The sequence below is a fragment of the Danio rerio genome, chromosome 12, assembly GCF_052040795.2.
Source record: "Danio rerio strain M-AB ecotype USA chromosome 12, GRCz13ab, whole genome shotgun sequence".
Classification (NCBI taxonomy): Eukaryota; Metazoa; Chordata; class Actinopteri; order Cypriniformes; family Danionidae; genus Danio; species Danio rerio.
Genome location: NC_141032.1, coordinates 27,382,534 through 27,397,500, shown reverse-complemented (window position 1 = coordinate 27,397,500; position 14,967 = coordinate 27,382,534). Strand labels below are relative to the sequence as shown.

The window sequence follows — 14,967 nt, the reverse complement described above, 5'->3', positions numbered from 1 at the left end:
ATTTAAATTTATATTTTTGGTTACATTTAGTGTTGTGAACATATTTATGTTTCAATTTGTTCCACACACACACACACACACACACACACACACACACACACACAAATAATCCATACATGTAGTAGAATGACAAGCTCAACTTGAAACTGAATTGAATGAATCAATGAACAAATCAATCCAAGTGAAAACACCTTATAGTCTATGAAAAAGTCCATAATACCTGAAATCAAGAATTCAACATGTTAATGTATAAAACTGATCTAGAATTTACCCGTCTCTGCTGAAAACCCGTATCCACGCCTGTACATTCGGGCCCAGAATGCAGAGACATCTCAGTGTAGTGAGTGTGGACAGCAACACGGCCAGAGAAAACGTTTCCAGTGCAGACCTGCAGCAATATACATGTTTTATTCAAGCTGTATTTTACATCCTTTGGACAAATAAAACACAAATATAAACTCACTCAAGTAGAGGAGCTCCATATAGTACTACCACGGTATGAAAAAATAGGCATGACAGCAGAAAGTACAGACAGGATCTGAAAAATCTGCTGATCTGTGAAAGACAGAATGATTATTACACATTTATAAGGTTCATCCATTGAAGAATGTGAAAGCTGTCAATACCTTGTAGCTTAGTGTGTTCTTCTTTGTTGGCGGGCTGATGCCTAGAAGCCAAAAGACTGCGATGTTGACTACAGTAATGGATCCAGCCACGCAATACAGCCAAACCATGTGCGTCCCGTAGACGGAAAATTTATTCACCAATGCAGCAGGCATCACAGTTGCCATAAAGATAGAGGAGGCGATAATGGCATGAGCCGACGCCATGCCCCTGATCTCAACATCCCACATTATGGAGGACCAATAAAGGTAGCTGTACAACAGGTACAACGAGAGTAAATCAATGAAATTAATACATACATGCAAAAATATAACATGATAATAATAATTAATTATTTTAAAGATACCAAAAACAAAAAACCTGTTAATTTAAAAAAAAGGTCAAATAAAGGACAAAATAGACCAAACATTCCTTACAAAAATCAATGTAACCATATTGTAATTATATTTTCATAACCATATTGGTTATCTTTTGTATAACGTCACTACAATTTTAATACAAAAACCATAGTTGAAATATGCAGTGTAGTAAAACCATGGTAACAACTGTTTAACTACATTAACTATGTTTCTTTATAATTTGTAGTAAAGGGGTAATAGAAAGGCATGCAAAATTATCAACGTTTCCAGTATAAAAGCAAGATATAATGCTGCACACAAAAAAACTAAGTGAATAAAATAAATTGAATGAAACTTACTTCCGAGTAACGTTAAAGGCTAACCAATGGAGTATTGTATTTGAACTTCCAAAATTAACATTACACCACAGGTTCTTCCAACACCTTAACAACTTGATCAAATTCTAGTTACATCTTTCCTCGACCGAAAACCAACATTACAAATAAAGGCAAACAGTGAAAATCTGTTTATTTCCAATACACGACTACCATGTACTTCCGGCAGAATGAAGCCAGCAACAATCGACAAAATTAAATTTCCTTCAAATTGCAATAACTTGAACAAAACGAATTATTGTTATTATTGTTATTATTATTGATAAAACTATGAAACAATAATATCTGATTTACACACATTTGCCTTGCTTTACCTACAGACAATAAAACTATGTTTTTACGGGACTCTTATTTTGATAACGCATCGCAATACGTCACTGACAGCGGAGTGTTTATTGATTCTCCTAGCTTCATTTTTACCTCCACCGAGAATTATTTTGACGTGTTGTCTACGATTTTGTGACATTTCAAGATGGTTTGCGAAAAGTGTAAGTAACTACATTTTAAATTATTCGATAAATGAAAGGGTTAACGTGTTTGTTTTACAGACATAAGTCTGATTCGTTAACTTATAGCATTGTAATTTCGTATGTAATTTAGTAAGGTTAGCTTAGAGTCGCTAGCAAAGATAACAGTAACCAGCGGCTTTTGTTGTTTATCCCGGCTATGAAAATAATGCTTAATGAGTGACATAAGGTTAGAAAGAAATATGCGGACTTTATGTGTTATGTATGTTTTGTTTGCGCAGGCGAGAAGAAACTGGGGCGAGTCATCACGCCTGATACATGGAAAGATGGAGCTAGAAACACAACAGGTAATTTAACACGTTTTGACCTTAAGATAAAAATAAAATGTTATGTTTTTGTTCCATGTATACATTTGTGTTCATGTCAAGGCTGAATATTAATTTTTAAAAACTGTTATATTACAGAGAGTGGTGGTCGCAAGCTGAATGAAAACAAAATGCTGACATCTAAAAAAGCAAGGTGGGTGTTGCTTATTGGCTACTGTTAGATAATAGTCTGATAAAGCAGTTAAATGTTGATTGAATGAAAATGTAATGTATGTCAATGCGCACTGAAATGTGTAACGTACTTTTTCACTCAGGTTTGATCCGTATGGGAAATCAGGATTTGCCACTTGCAGAATATGCAAAAGCTCAGTCCATCAGTCCGGTTCACACTACTGCCAGGGATGTGCTTACAAAAAAGGTATGATGAATAGTGAGTCGATGCTTCAGTTTTCTTCTGTAATTTAAAGCTTGTGTAATTCGGTTAGGTCACTTGGTTCTAACCAAAAAAAAAAGGAAGAAAATAATATATTTAACTCAGGTTCACCAAACCTAAATATGCACGCAAAAGAAACTACTTATCATAAAACAATTGTTACAACTTACTGCGCATAAACACACTTGTTGTATGTGTGTATCAGTTTAGAACTCATGATGAGTTTTTACAGTGTGTAAATGAGTCAAAACAAAAGCAGAAATTCATCCATCCCACCCATAATGATCTACTGCAAGGAGGTACTTTTCTAATGTTTGTAGTAATGCTGTGTCTTGATTTTGGTTTGTATAGATGTCTTTTGTCTGTCTTCTGTCTTTTAAACTGGGTTTAAAAGCATAGCAACCCAAAATTTTTAATTCTTTTATTATTTAGTTTCCTGCATGTGCTTTTGAGTTTCTGTCAACTGTTCAACACAAAACAAGATATTTTAAAAGATCCTAATTGCTGGCACTCATTGACTTCAAGAAAACAAAACAAACAAACAAACAAAAAAAAAAACTCAATGTCAATGGCTTACAGAAACCAGCATTCTTCACAATATCTTCTTTTGTGTTTAACAGAAATAGGTTTTGAACAAGTGATGGGTGAGTAAATGATGACAGAATTTTTAACCACAGCAGAGTTTGTTTAGCCCCTGAGATCTATAGATTTTTAAATAAAATATCTTAATATGTCTATTTTCAAACAGCCCAATCTCAAGAGGAAGCATGCACTACTTGACAAAAATTTTGTCATCGATGCCGGTTGTAAGAGCAACATATAATAACTTGTCTTCTAGTTGTTCATTTGGAAAAGTGGCAGATGGTAGATTTTTCAGATAAATCATCTATTGAACTGAATCCCAATCACCACAAATACTGCAAAAGATCTATTGGAAGCCTCATGGACCCAAGATTATTGACCATGACTGGGGTAAGATGAAGGAAGTATTGAAGATGAATCTAAAGAATCTTAATGAACTCTGGAAGTCCTGCAAAAACGTTTTTTTTGCCATTCCAGATGACTTTATTAATAAGTTATTTGAGTCGTGGCGGAGATGTATGAATGCAGTCCTCCAAGCTCATGGGAGTCATACACAATATTCATTCTTTTTCCACGGCACCATGACTTTAAATGACAAGACTTTTGTCCTTAAGCAAAGACCTCACTGTCCTAATTAAAAATCAATGTATGATCAGGTTTTATTTTGGTAAAAATAAAACCGTAATCTAGCGTAAAAAAGCGTAATCTAGAGGTATTTGCCTTTCATTAATGGCACTTCTTATACTAAATAATCAACTAAGACTCATATTATTTATTATTCCTAAAAACTGGACAGGTGACAAGACTTTTGTCGGGTAGTGCATTTATTTTATATATTGTCAGAAAAGTGGCTTATCTGTACCTTTGTACCTGTAAGTATGCTTTTTAAAAGGAGGTGTTCCACCAAACCCTACCCCTAATTGTGAGATGAGCAAACTGGACTGAAATGTATGAATGAGATAGTTCAAATCAATATGAATAAGCCACTAAATCAAAATATTATGAAATGTAACAAGATTGCGTCTGAGTTCAATTTAATAAACACATTTATATTTTCTCACAGTCCATCTCATTCTGCTTTTTCAGGAATTTGTGCCATGTGTGGGAAGAAGGTTATTGACACCAAGAACTACAAACAGACCTCAGTTTGAATGGTGATACGTTGGAGATGTTTGTGAATGACTGCGTTGACTCTTCCTGTGTTGAGAATGATCATTAAGTTCACAAGAGTTCAGTTTGCAGTATTTTGTGGCAAACGGCTGCAGAATGGTTGCACTAGCTTATGACTGTATTTATATGAAAATATGTCAGTGGTATTTTTCTCCTTTTAGAGCAATATATTGGCTTGTACTGTTTGGATAATGTAGATGCCTTCTTATTTTCATTTTGTAAATGCTCTCTTCTCTTTTATTTTATTTTAATGACTGCAGTGGTTAGGCAATTCTAATAAACCAATCCCTGACAAGTTAGATTTTCTTTATAATGGTTTATTGCATTTCTTATTAATTTATTGGGATTATTTAGCCATCATAGCATACCAAAGTTTTTGACTTTTAAATGTTACCAGTTCCCATAATTGGTCAAAAATGTATATTTTTCTTGCTGTAAGGTGCAAAATCCAGTTGCTGGAGGGTCGCAGCTCTGCACAGTTTAGCTTTATCCCCAATTAAACACATCTGATCAAACTAATTGAGTCCTTCAGGCTTATTTGAAACCTACAGGTAAGTGTGTTGAAACAGGGTTGGAACTAAAATGTGCAGAGCTGTGGCTTTTCAGGAACTGGATTTGACGCCTCTGCTATAAGTGTTTCTCAACCATGTTCCTGGAGCACCACCAACACTACATGTTTTGGATATCTCTTTTGTCTGTCACACCCATTACAGGCCTTTCAGTCTCTGCTAAAGAGCCGATGATCAGAATCAGGTGTGTTTGGTTAAGGAGACATGGAAAATGTGCTGAGCTTGTGGACCTTCAGGAACGTGGTTGAGAAACACTGCTATAAGTGATGTTTACTCTGTGTAAATCTCAGCCTCGATTCCTGGAGGGCCACAGCTCTGCAGTTTTGTTCAAACCCAGCTGATCCAGTTAATCAAGGTGTTCAAAACTATAATGCTGCTGTCACACTGGAGTTTGTGCGTGCGAATTTCTGTAGTATGGCGCTGTGAAAATGTGCAGGATTAAACAAGATGATTAGACATTTAAAAAAGCGAGCGATTGGTCCATATTTGAAATTCCTGTCCAGAGAGGTCATGTTTTGATCTTTGATTGGTCTCAAGCAGTCAAGTGATGCGATTTTGCGGGTCAGAGATCACCAAGCTTGAACTTTGCAATGTAGCGAATTGCGAAACTTGTCACTTGAGTTTGCTTTTCCGGTCTGACGCATTCGTTTGCATGGAAGTCTACGGGGATAAAAATTCAGTGCGACCGCAGCTTAAGTGTGTTGAAGCAAGGTTGGGACTAAACTGCAGAGCTGTGGCTCTCCATGAACTGGATTTTTATGCCTGTGCTATAAGTCTGTTTCTCAACCACGTTCCTGGAGGACCACCTCCTTTGTCTGTCACACTTATTACAGGCCTTTCAGTCTCTGCTAATGAGCTGATGATCAGAATCAGGTGTGTTTGGTTAAGGAGACATGGAAATGTTCAGAGCTGGTGGTCCTCCAGAAACGTGGTTGAGAAACCTTGCTATAAGTGAAGTTTACTCTACTGTGTAAGTCACAAACTCGATTCCTGGAGGGCCGCAGCTCTGCACAGTTTCACTCCAATCCTAATCAAACACAGCTGATCCAACTAATCAAGGTGTTCAAGACTACTAGAGACTTTTAAGCAGGTGTGAGCTGGAGGTGGTTGGAGATAAAGTATGCAGAGTTGAATCCCTGAATCTAGGAATTGAGTTTGAAACCACTGCTGTATTGTGTCCAAGACAGTTTCACTACAAAACTGTTGTAAATATGAAATGAGAGAAGTAAGTCAGTCAATGTGTAGTGATGCTGATAGTTAAAAGCCTTAATTTACTTCTTGTTGTCCGACTTTTCTTTTGTTTTTTTAGATTCTGGAACTCTATTTGTTCTGTCACCTTTCAGAGAGTGCTTAGACTTGGGTTTGGTTTATTTTAAATCAATGGTCTCAAACTCAATTCCTGGAGGGGCGCCATTCTGCATAGTTTAGCTCCAACTCACTCCTGCTTAATAGTCTCTAGTAGTCTTGAACACCTTGATTAGTTGGATCAGCTGTGTTTGATTAGGGTTGGAGCAGAACTGTGCAGAGCTGCGGCCCTCCAGCAATCGAGTTTGAGATCTATGCTTTAGTTGTCTTTTGATTCCACATACTCGTATGATAAAATGTTATATATAGAGAAATTAAGTGTTGTGGATGCTTTTGCAGTCTCTTTGATTATTTTGCCATATTTGCAAGAAGGCACAACACAGCAATATTTAGATACTGTAAAATATCATAGTTTAATTAAGAATAGTTCATTTGAGACTGTTTTTACATCTGTAAATATTTCTTGCCGAATAAAATTTGTGACAAAATCTTGCAGAAATCATTTGCTTAACAAATCAGAGGTGGATTTCACAATGATGCTTTATTGTTGAAGATGGTGTGAATGACATCTTTCATTTCTGTTTGTACAATTCAGAGCTGTACATAATATAAAAATGTGACAATGGCAGTGCTTTTTTCAATAAACATTTTTAACTGCATAAAAATGATGCCACACAGATATATCCAGAGGAACCTAATCATTTACTTGCACAACAACAAAAAATATATATTTTATTGTATTTGCATTTTGGCACTTTGAATATTTTCTAATCAGAGCATTTAACAAAAATACGTTTTTGGTTTTAAAAAAAAAGTTGTGGATAAACTTTCCAATAAGTTAGGATTAGTTAACATGAACTAACAATGAAAAATACTCTTTTTCTAAAGCACTTCTAAATATCTATCAAACAAAAGATTTGAATTAAAATCAAAAGTGGTATATGTTAATATTTACTAAACCTGAGATAATAAAACAAACTAACCAAGAACAACTTATTACTTACTATATTTAAAATAACCAACGTTAACAAAGATGAATAAATACTGCAACAAATGTACTGTTCGTTGTTAGTAAATGCATTAACTGGTGCTAATTAATCAGACCTTATTATAAAATATGAAAGTTGTATACAAAATAATTAATTGTTTTCATTTTTGTAAAAACTCATAAGGTTAGACAAGTGTATATAAGGAAAAATATGAATTTAGTAATTGTTAACAGTAGAAATGACACATAAATTCAATTTTAAGGCAGCTCTGTGAATGTTTGGACATTCAATAATGGCTTCAAAATAGTAACACTGATCCTTCATATATTCACATTGAATATTTAAATATACGCAAACAGTGAAGACCCCTGAGCTGTTGCTGGTGGAAAAAAATGATCTACAGCTCTGGCTCAGTGAGATTCTCTAATAGCACCATGGAGCTTTTCAGAAATAGAGAACAATCGTTGACCTGTTTGGCTGTAAACACACTGATGGACTTAAGGGATGGAAGTGTGATCACTGCGCGCTTTTGGCCAGGGCCAGGAACTCCTCTCGGGCCTTTGGATCCTCTCTGAACACACCCAGCATCGCACTGGTCACGGTACGGCTGTTCATCTTCTGCACTCCACGCATGACCATGCACATGTGACTACAAAAACAAACAGCCATTCAGCTCGCAGATCCCATTTGATATAGACATTTTCACACTCTTCGCTGCATGACGAAATCACTAGACAAGACAGCTACTGTAAGCAGAAGCTTGAATGCCTCTACTGTATTCTGAGCTTTGAAGTTACTTTGTATGTAGTCATGCTGATTTGTGTTAAGGAAACAGATTTACCAAAGGTGGCTATAGGATGTGTAGTAACTAGGCAATGTTTATTAGCTGTATAACTTGATCAGGAGGAAAAAAGTAAATGAGATTTCATATTTACTATGTGGATAATATGAGTTACTAGTTACTCTTCAGCCACAGTTTGCTTGTAATGTGATTGAATAACTTTTAGACTTACGCTGCTTCAATGACAACTGCCACACCAACAGGCTGCAGGGCTTCAGAGATTGCCATCGCTATTTGCTTTGTTAGACGCTCTTGAACTGCAAAAAAGCAAAAGTGAGAGTAAAACACTGAGTATGCAATGAAGTGTGGTGCAGTACTGATTCAACACTAAGTTTTGAGATGTTAAACTTGACTATGCTCAGCATGTTTAATGCTCATTTCTTTATTATGCACAAGTTATTGGTGAGTAAAAAGTCTCTTATACTCGCAAGGATCAAATATATAGGACAGTAAAATCTGTCATCATTTGAGTTCAGATGCAAAAACCTCTAAATGCAATCTGAAGTTTTCTTCTAAAATAGGCATTTATAATATAGGCATCCTGTGTGTATGTTCAGTAAATCCACTTTTATGGCAAATAATTGGTTCTTAGCATTGTCTTTAAAGTGAAATAACTGCACAAAAATATTGGAGGCTGAGAAAAATGTTCTTATTAGAAAAAAATGCAGATGGCACTTAAGAGTTTTTTGCATCTGAACTATTTAATTATAATCGTAAAATATTACTACAACTAGGGCTGCATGATTAATCGAAAAAAGATCGGGATCTCGATTCAACCCCTCACACTATCTTAATCCAGCATCTGTATGATTCAATTATTTTTCATATCTAGGAGAGAAGCATAAAGGCACAAGTGTTCACATTGTTTTATATACATTGCTCAGCAACGTGGACATCTAGCCTATATATCGTTGAATATAATGCAAGAGGCAATCTGATAATGACAATGTCTCATTTTACCTGTAAAAAAATGATCTAATAATGTTGTCAATGACAGATTGCACATGTCTTAAACATAATAAATCAACTTCAGAATTATGAATATGTATTCACATTCAAATTTGTGATCTTGATTTTCAGCAAAAAAAATAAAAATAAAAAATTATGATTCTCATTTTAGCCAGAATCATGCAGCCCTAACTGCAATATAAAATTGAGGTTTTCTATTATGATATATATATATATATATATATATATATATATATATATATATATATATATATATATATATATATATATATATATATATATATATATATATATATTGGGTAGATTTACTACTTTTTTTAAGGTAAGTGGTTGCAAACAATTTATTTGGGCTGAATTTAAACATAAAATCTAGTAATGTTCAATTTAATTTGCTTTGTTTAAATTCAGCTTGTATAAATTGTTTGCAACCACTTACCTTAAAACTTTTAGTAAATCCATTGAAAAAAATGTATATATCGAAACAGAAAACCTTTATTTTATATTGCAGGAATATTTTACAATTATGATTTAAGACAGATTTTACTGTTCTGCATATCTAATCCCTGGGAGCATAAGAGACTTCTTACAGACTTCTAAATCAGTCACATCAACACTATCTCAAGGCAATGGACCCTTTTCACAAGCCTGTAATGACGTGTTTAACAGTCACAATCTTAAATCCTTAAAAGTTTTTGATATTTAGATTTTTTTTTTAACAAATGAACATTTATATGTTTTTATGGATGTATTGTATCATCTTTGCATCAGATGCTTATGGTAGGCGTTTCTAATGCAGCGTCTATGTGGCAGGACAGTGAATTTAATGTTATTCTCTCTTCTGCCTGCAGTTATCAGTCTCACACTATTTTTTTTCCTTTTTCTGAAAGTCTTGATAACACCATTGCAGAGTTTTTCTTTTATTATTTTAGCAAATTGGATTGTAAAAATAATAATTTTTTTATACTTTCCCATACACTGCGCTATAAGTTTACCAAACTATGATGCCTTCCGCTACCAAGAAACCCGGACATGTGAAAAGGGTCCATTCGTAACTTTTGTTTTAGTGGCTAATACGTATGAATTGGTAGTCTCATTCATACAATTTATTATGATTTGCTTATCCATTAATGACGGTTTGGTTTAGGGGCGGGATTGGGTGCCACGCCTCCTTTTTAAAATCCTACATTTTCTTACAACTGAACTCAGATGAATTTGTATGAATTAGCAACTAAACTGTTGAAACATAAAATAGTTACGTTTTCTTATGAGTTCAGGCTAAATTTTTTAGAATTGATTTAAAATTTTGGTGCTCAAATTAGCATAAACAGCATTCATTTAAAATGTAAATCATGATTTGTACGTAATAAAAATATAAGATAGTTACCTTGAAGTCTGCGACTGTAGATTTCAACAATCCTACAGAGGAACAAAATGCACAGTGTGTGAGTTACAGATGTTGATATGTCCTATCAAGAACATTTGACCATAATATTGCTCTCCTAAATAGCTGCAATAAGTAAATATTCTACATACATTTGTGATATGATTATTAAAGGACATCGATACAGTCTTATGAAGTCTGGGTGCATTTTATGCATGCAAAGACAGCTTCAGGGTGCACATCAAATTATGTGAGGATAATATGTGAGGATAGCGATGTTAATGTTTCCCACAAGCCCCCCGCAGTGGAGGTGGGAGTCGAGGGGGATTTCCTCAGCGCCAGAAGTCAGCGAGTCTGGCCTTTTTCAGATGGAACAGGATACAGTGCCAGGCTTTGGATTTAAGCCTCAAGTGAAAGGGCTGTGATAACAGAAGAACTCAGCCACTTGTAACTAATAGGTTCTCTTTTTCAGTCCCTCTCTGATGTGAGAACAAGGCCCATTACCATCCGTCTGAGACTGGCACAATCATGTATCTGTGCATGTGTGTGTGTGCATGTGTGTTTGCATTCTGTATACTCACCTTGCAAGCTTACTGAGGCCAACAACCTTTTTGCTTGGCAGATATCCTATGTGAACCTACAAGTGAATTGGGAGACAATATTTATTTAGTTTATTTATCAGCTTACTGAAAAGAACCCATTGACCTCCCAGCCCTAAACTCTCTCCCAGGCCTAGACGAATGTATGCGTCAATGATTCCAGAATTGGCTAGTAGAGTAGCAACAAGCATAGTAGGGCTGCATGATATTGGAAAAATTACACATTGTGATTGTTTTTTTTTTATTCTGCAATATATATTGCGATATTAGTACAATTTCACTAGATGAGATGAATAAATGTTTGTAAAGAATCTATCATTTTAGTTTGATTGGGAAGATTCTGTAGGGGAGTGCATAAAATATAACAAACAATCTACAAGCATAGATAAATTCAATATGCTAATAAAATAAACAGCATTTTACTGTTTTCCATAGAGTCAAAATGCATTCAGGTATACAATGATTGAATAATCAAATGTCAAATAATACTGCATAGTCTTTGTTATATAAACAATTCCAAAAACTGAATTGATAATAATTTTTCAAAGTTACAAACGGCACATTTTCTTGAGCCTGAATGCTTTTAAAGCTCACACAGTCACAGACCTCAAAAAACACTTGGAAACTTTTCAATTATAATCCAGATTCAATTATATGTATACTTGCGGTGTGACTATTGTGAATGATAACACTGCAATATGAAAATTATATATTGTGCAGCCCTAAAGCGTAGCATCAAGGGATGAAACAAGTGGCTAAAATCATTGATTGTTTGATACATACCTTGCCAAAGAATGGTACTAGATGATGTTCACAAAGTGAAAACATGTCAATGTCTTTCACAATGACTAGCTCTTCATGGTCTTCATCAAATATGGCATCGTTAAGGATATCTGAGGAAAAAACATTGATGAAAGTTAGTTGCTTTTTATGGTGTCACATGTAATGTTCATTGTTGAGGGCAATTATTCATTTTGCAGATACTTTTTCCATAGTTGTTTACAAATTAGGACAATAGAAGCACTTTAAATCACCAGAAACAATAAGTAGATGAATTCAAGTCTCTGTTAAAATCTCTATAATGAATCAGGTCAAATCAGGCCAATACTTAGGAAAGTCAGTGTGATTAGTTCAAGTAGCCAATCAGGAGCTTGACATTGCAGCATCTGACGAATTGAGCAATTCCAGAATGACGTATAAGTAAATTATACAACTTCTTATTAAAGTAGAGTGATAAGCATTGCATACTAAAAGCCTGAAAACCACTTCTTTTTAAATAAATTGTATATGACATTATGCTACTTTTGCTATCATATAAATAAACGTAACCCATAATTTGGTCAAGAGTTTGTTTGTTTGTTTCTATTGATGTTTATAGCTGCTTTTTTCCCAACATTTTTTGATATGACTTGTTTTGTGTTCAACAGGAGAAAGAAACTCATAAAAGTTTAGAACCACTTTAGTGTGAGTAAATGGTGAGGAAAATGTTTTTGAGTGAACTATTCCTTTTAACTGTGGTTAGTGTAGCAAAGCCATGGTTAATTTGTGGTTACGATGGTTTAATGGTATTTGATTAGTAGAAAAATAGTTGATTTTTGGGAGCCAGATACTTTAGGATGCATAAATGTCTCCTGTCAGTCATTTTGTGACTAGAACAGCAGAAATGCTATGCGCCTGCACAGTTAGCTACTGTATTATTTCATATTTTGTTTGTTAGGGCAAAAGTTAATCTAAAATTTAAAAAGGCTATATCATGTTAAGAGCCTCAAACAGCATACAGTAGCAATCACTTCCCCTATTTTTAGAAAAATAAAAGTTCTGTAATGCCAACAATTGGTCCATGAAGAACCATTAACATCCATTGAATCTTTTTATTATACTAACTTTTCACAATAATGTCACAAATGTTTATCTTTGGCATCACCCTATAAACAACTTTTTGGTTTTACCTGTATTTTATTAATAGGTGTTAAAACGTTGTTTGAAAGCAATATATGCCATAAAAGACTAGTCGTAGACCTAGTAGTTGATGTAAAAGATTACTGAATAATACTGATTACAGCGCTTACCGTAGATGGTCTCGTGGTATCCCTTAGTCAGAAACTGCATGGCTTTGGCAGCACGGAGAGGGGTTTTGAGGAGACCCTGTCGGTCGGTGTTTTCCCCCAGTCCACGCAGTATAGTGGTGTATGCCGCCTCCAGAGCAGGTAACCGCGACTCATCCTCCTCCTCTTTCCGGGATGTCTCGTTTTTGTGCTGGACAGCGACTTTTTTCGTGTCGACCGTCAGGTCGCTAAAGCCATTGCGGCAGAGATACTCTGTGACGATTTTGCCATTGCACAAACTGTTCAGTTCTGCTGCCTTTTGGTATTCCATACTGACTAATGATTGACTATTTAGAAGATAATAATAATTTCAAGCCTGTTATTTATATTGGAAGTCGAGCAGATGTTGCTTCAGAACTGCAGCCGGTGCTTGGGTAGCCTGTTGATCGTCGTGGAGCTGACTCAGATTCTGTCTCCCACTCGGTGGCTTTTATAGGAGCCTTCCACTATCACTGTGTCCAATTGAGCACCTCGGCTTTCAGCGTGAGCACGCGCTCGGTTATGCTCTGCACGTTACACCCAGTTCCCTATTGCGGTCACGCCATCCGCGCTTCAAGTTTCTTGCGCATCATCTGTTAATTTAACTCCGTGTCCGAACAAAACCCGAAACACACCGTGTAACAAAATAAGACACGTTTGCGGTTGGCTGTTCCTGTGTTCACATGACCCTCCATTTATTTTAACCTTTGTTTTAATTACTGAATAGAGTTATTGTTTATGACTTTGGCATACTTATTGAAGAATGAAAAATCTAGAATGATAATATGATGATAGCAGTTTGAATTTGTCTTTTAAAAATTTCCTCATCAAAAAAAAATGTGTTAATATACAATAAAAGATATATCTATTTATACTGTTTGATAACAACTATGGGCGAGTCAAGGGTGCAGTAGGTAGTGATGTCGCCTCACAGCAAGAAGGTCGCTGGGTCGCTGGTTCGAACCAGCTCAGTTGGCGTTTCTGTGTGGAGTTTGCATGTTCTCCCTGTCTTCGCGTGGGTTTCCTCCGGGTGCTCCGGTTTCCCGCACAGTCCAAAGACATGCGGTACAGGTGAATTGGGTAGGCTGAATTGTCCGTAGTGTATGAGTGTGTGTGTGGATGTTTCCCAGAGATGGGTTGCGGCTGGAAGGCCATTCGCTGCGTAAAAACTTGCTGGATAAGTTGGCGGTTCATTCCGCTGTGGCGACCCCGGATTAATAAAGGGACTAAGCCAACAAGAAAATGAATGAATGGATAACACATATGCACTTATAACATATAATATATAACATATAATTTGATCAAAAAAGGGTCCAATAGAAAATGTTAACCTGTAAGTAAACATATTTGTCAATAGGAATATGAATAATTTTGACTACCTAATGATTTTTGAGTGCTTTTAATTTGATTTGCCAACCTCCACTAAAATTAAAAGTATAATGACGGCATGAACGCGCACACACCGTTAACCACGTACGCACCAGACGCGGAATCAAACCTGACGCACAGATGCAGTGACGGTCCATTTTTACGCAGTATAATTGTCTAATGCGGAAAGTGATTCGTGATTTGCTGGTCTGAATGTAAAGGCAGAAGTGAACGTCAGACTTCTGAGCATATGATCTCACGTGCTTATACCTAAGCTAACCCCCCATAATCTGTATTAGACATGTCAAATTTTTTAACAGTTTTAAATAATAATTATATTATTTAGAAGTAGTCCAGAATCATAAAAGTAAATGCACAGATTGGTCATAGTCTATCTTATATCCATTAAGTTAAAATGTGTTTCTGTTAAATTTATAATTCATTCATTATCATGTTGAAGTTATGTATCCCTCACAATTTCTGTTATCTTGAGACATAAAAATAGGCAAAAGTCAAGAGATCAAATG

General features: G+C 35.5%; 3 protein-coding genes across 24 annotated transcripts in view; 1 reads left to right on the top strand and 2 right to left on the bottom strand.

The window, feature by feature from the left end:
• Positions 1-1,496, bottom strand: part of pigf (phosphatidylinositol glycan anchor biosynthesis, class F) — a 13,510-nt gene extending 12,014 nt beyond the window's left edge. The window contains 4 exon segments of the mRNA NM_205645.1: positions 272-388; positions 464-555; positions 627-876; positions 1,322-1,496. Coding sequence (NP_991208.1) covers positions 272-388; positions 464-555; positions 627-854 — 437 coding nt within the window. The 5' untranslated portion in view covers positions 855-876; positions 1,322-1,496.
• A 285-nt stretch (positions 1,497-1,781) lies between these two features.
• On the top strand, positions 1,782-6,874 carry cript (cysteine-rich PDZ-binding protein). Of its 22 annotated transcripts, none has more exons than XR_015503476.1 (7): positions 1,782-1,845; positions 2,106-2,171; positions 2,289-2,343; positions 2,465-2,568; positions 4,252-5,181; positions 5,634-6,331; positions 6,460-6,874. XR_015503476.1 is itself a non-coding variant. In NM_001017893.1 (5 exon segments), coding segments are annotated over 5 exon segments (306 nt in total). In that variant the 5' UTR covers positions 1,782-1,829; the 3' UTR covers positions 4,317-5,201.
• gch2 (GTP cyclohydrolase 2) lies at positions 6,735-13,497 on the bottom strand. Its single transcript, NM_131667.1, is given in 6 exon segments — positions 6,735-7,847; positions 8,212-8,296; positions 10,393-10,424; positions 10,971-11,026; positions 11,772-11,881; positions 13,058-13,497. Coding segments are annotated over 6 exon segments (723 nt in total). The 5' UTR covers positions 13,365-13,497; the 3' UTR covers positions 6,735-7,714.
• Between the last annotated feature and the right edge of the window lie 1,470 nt (positions 13,498-14,967).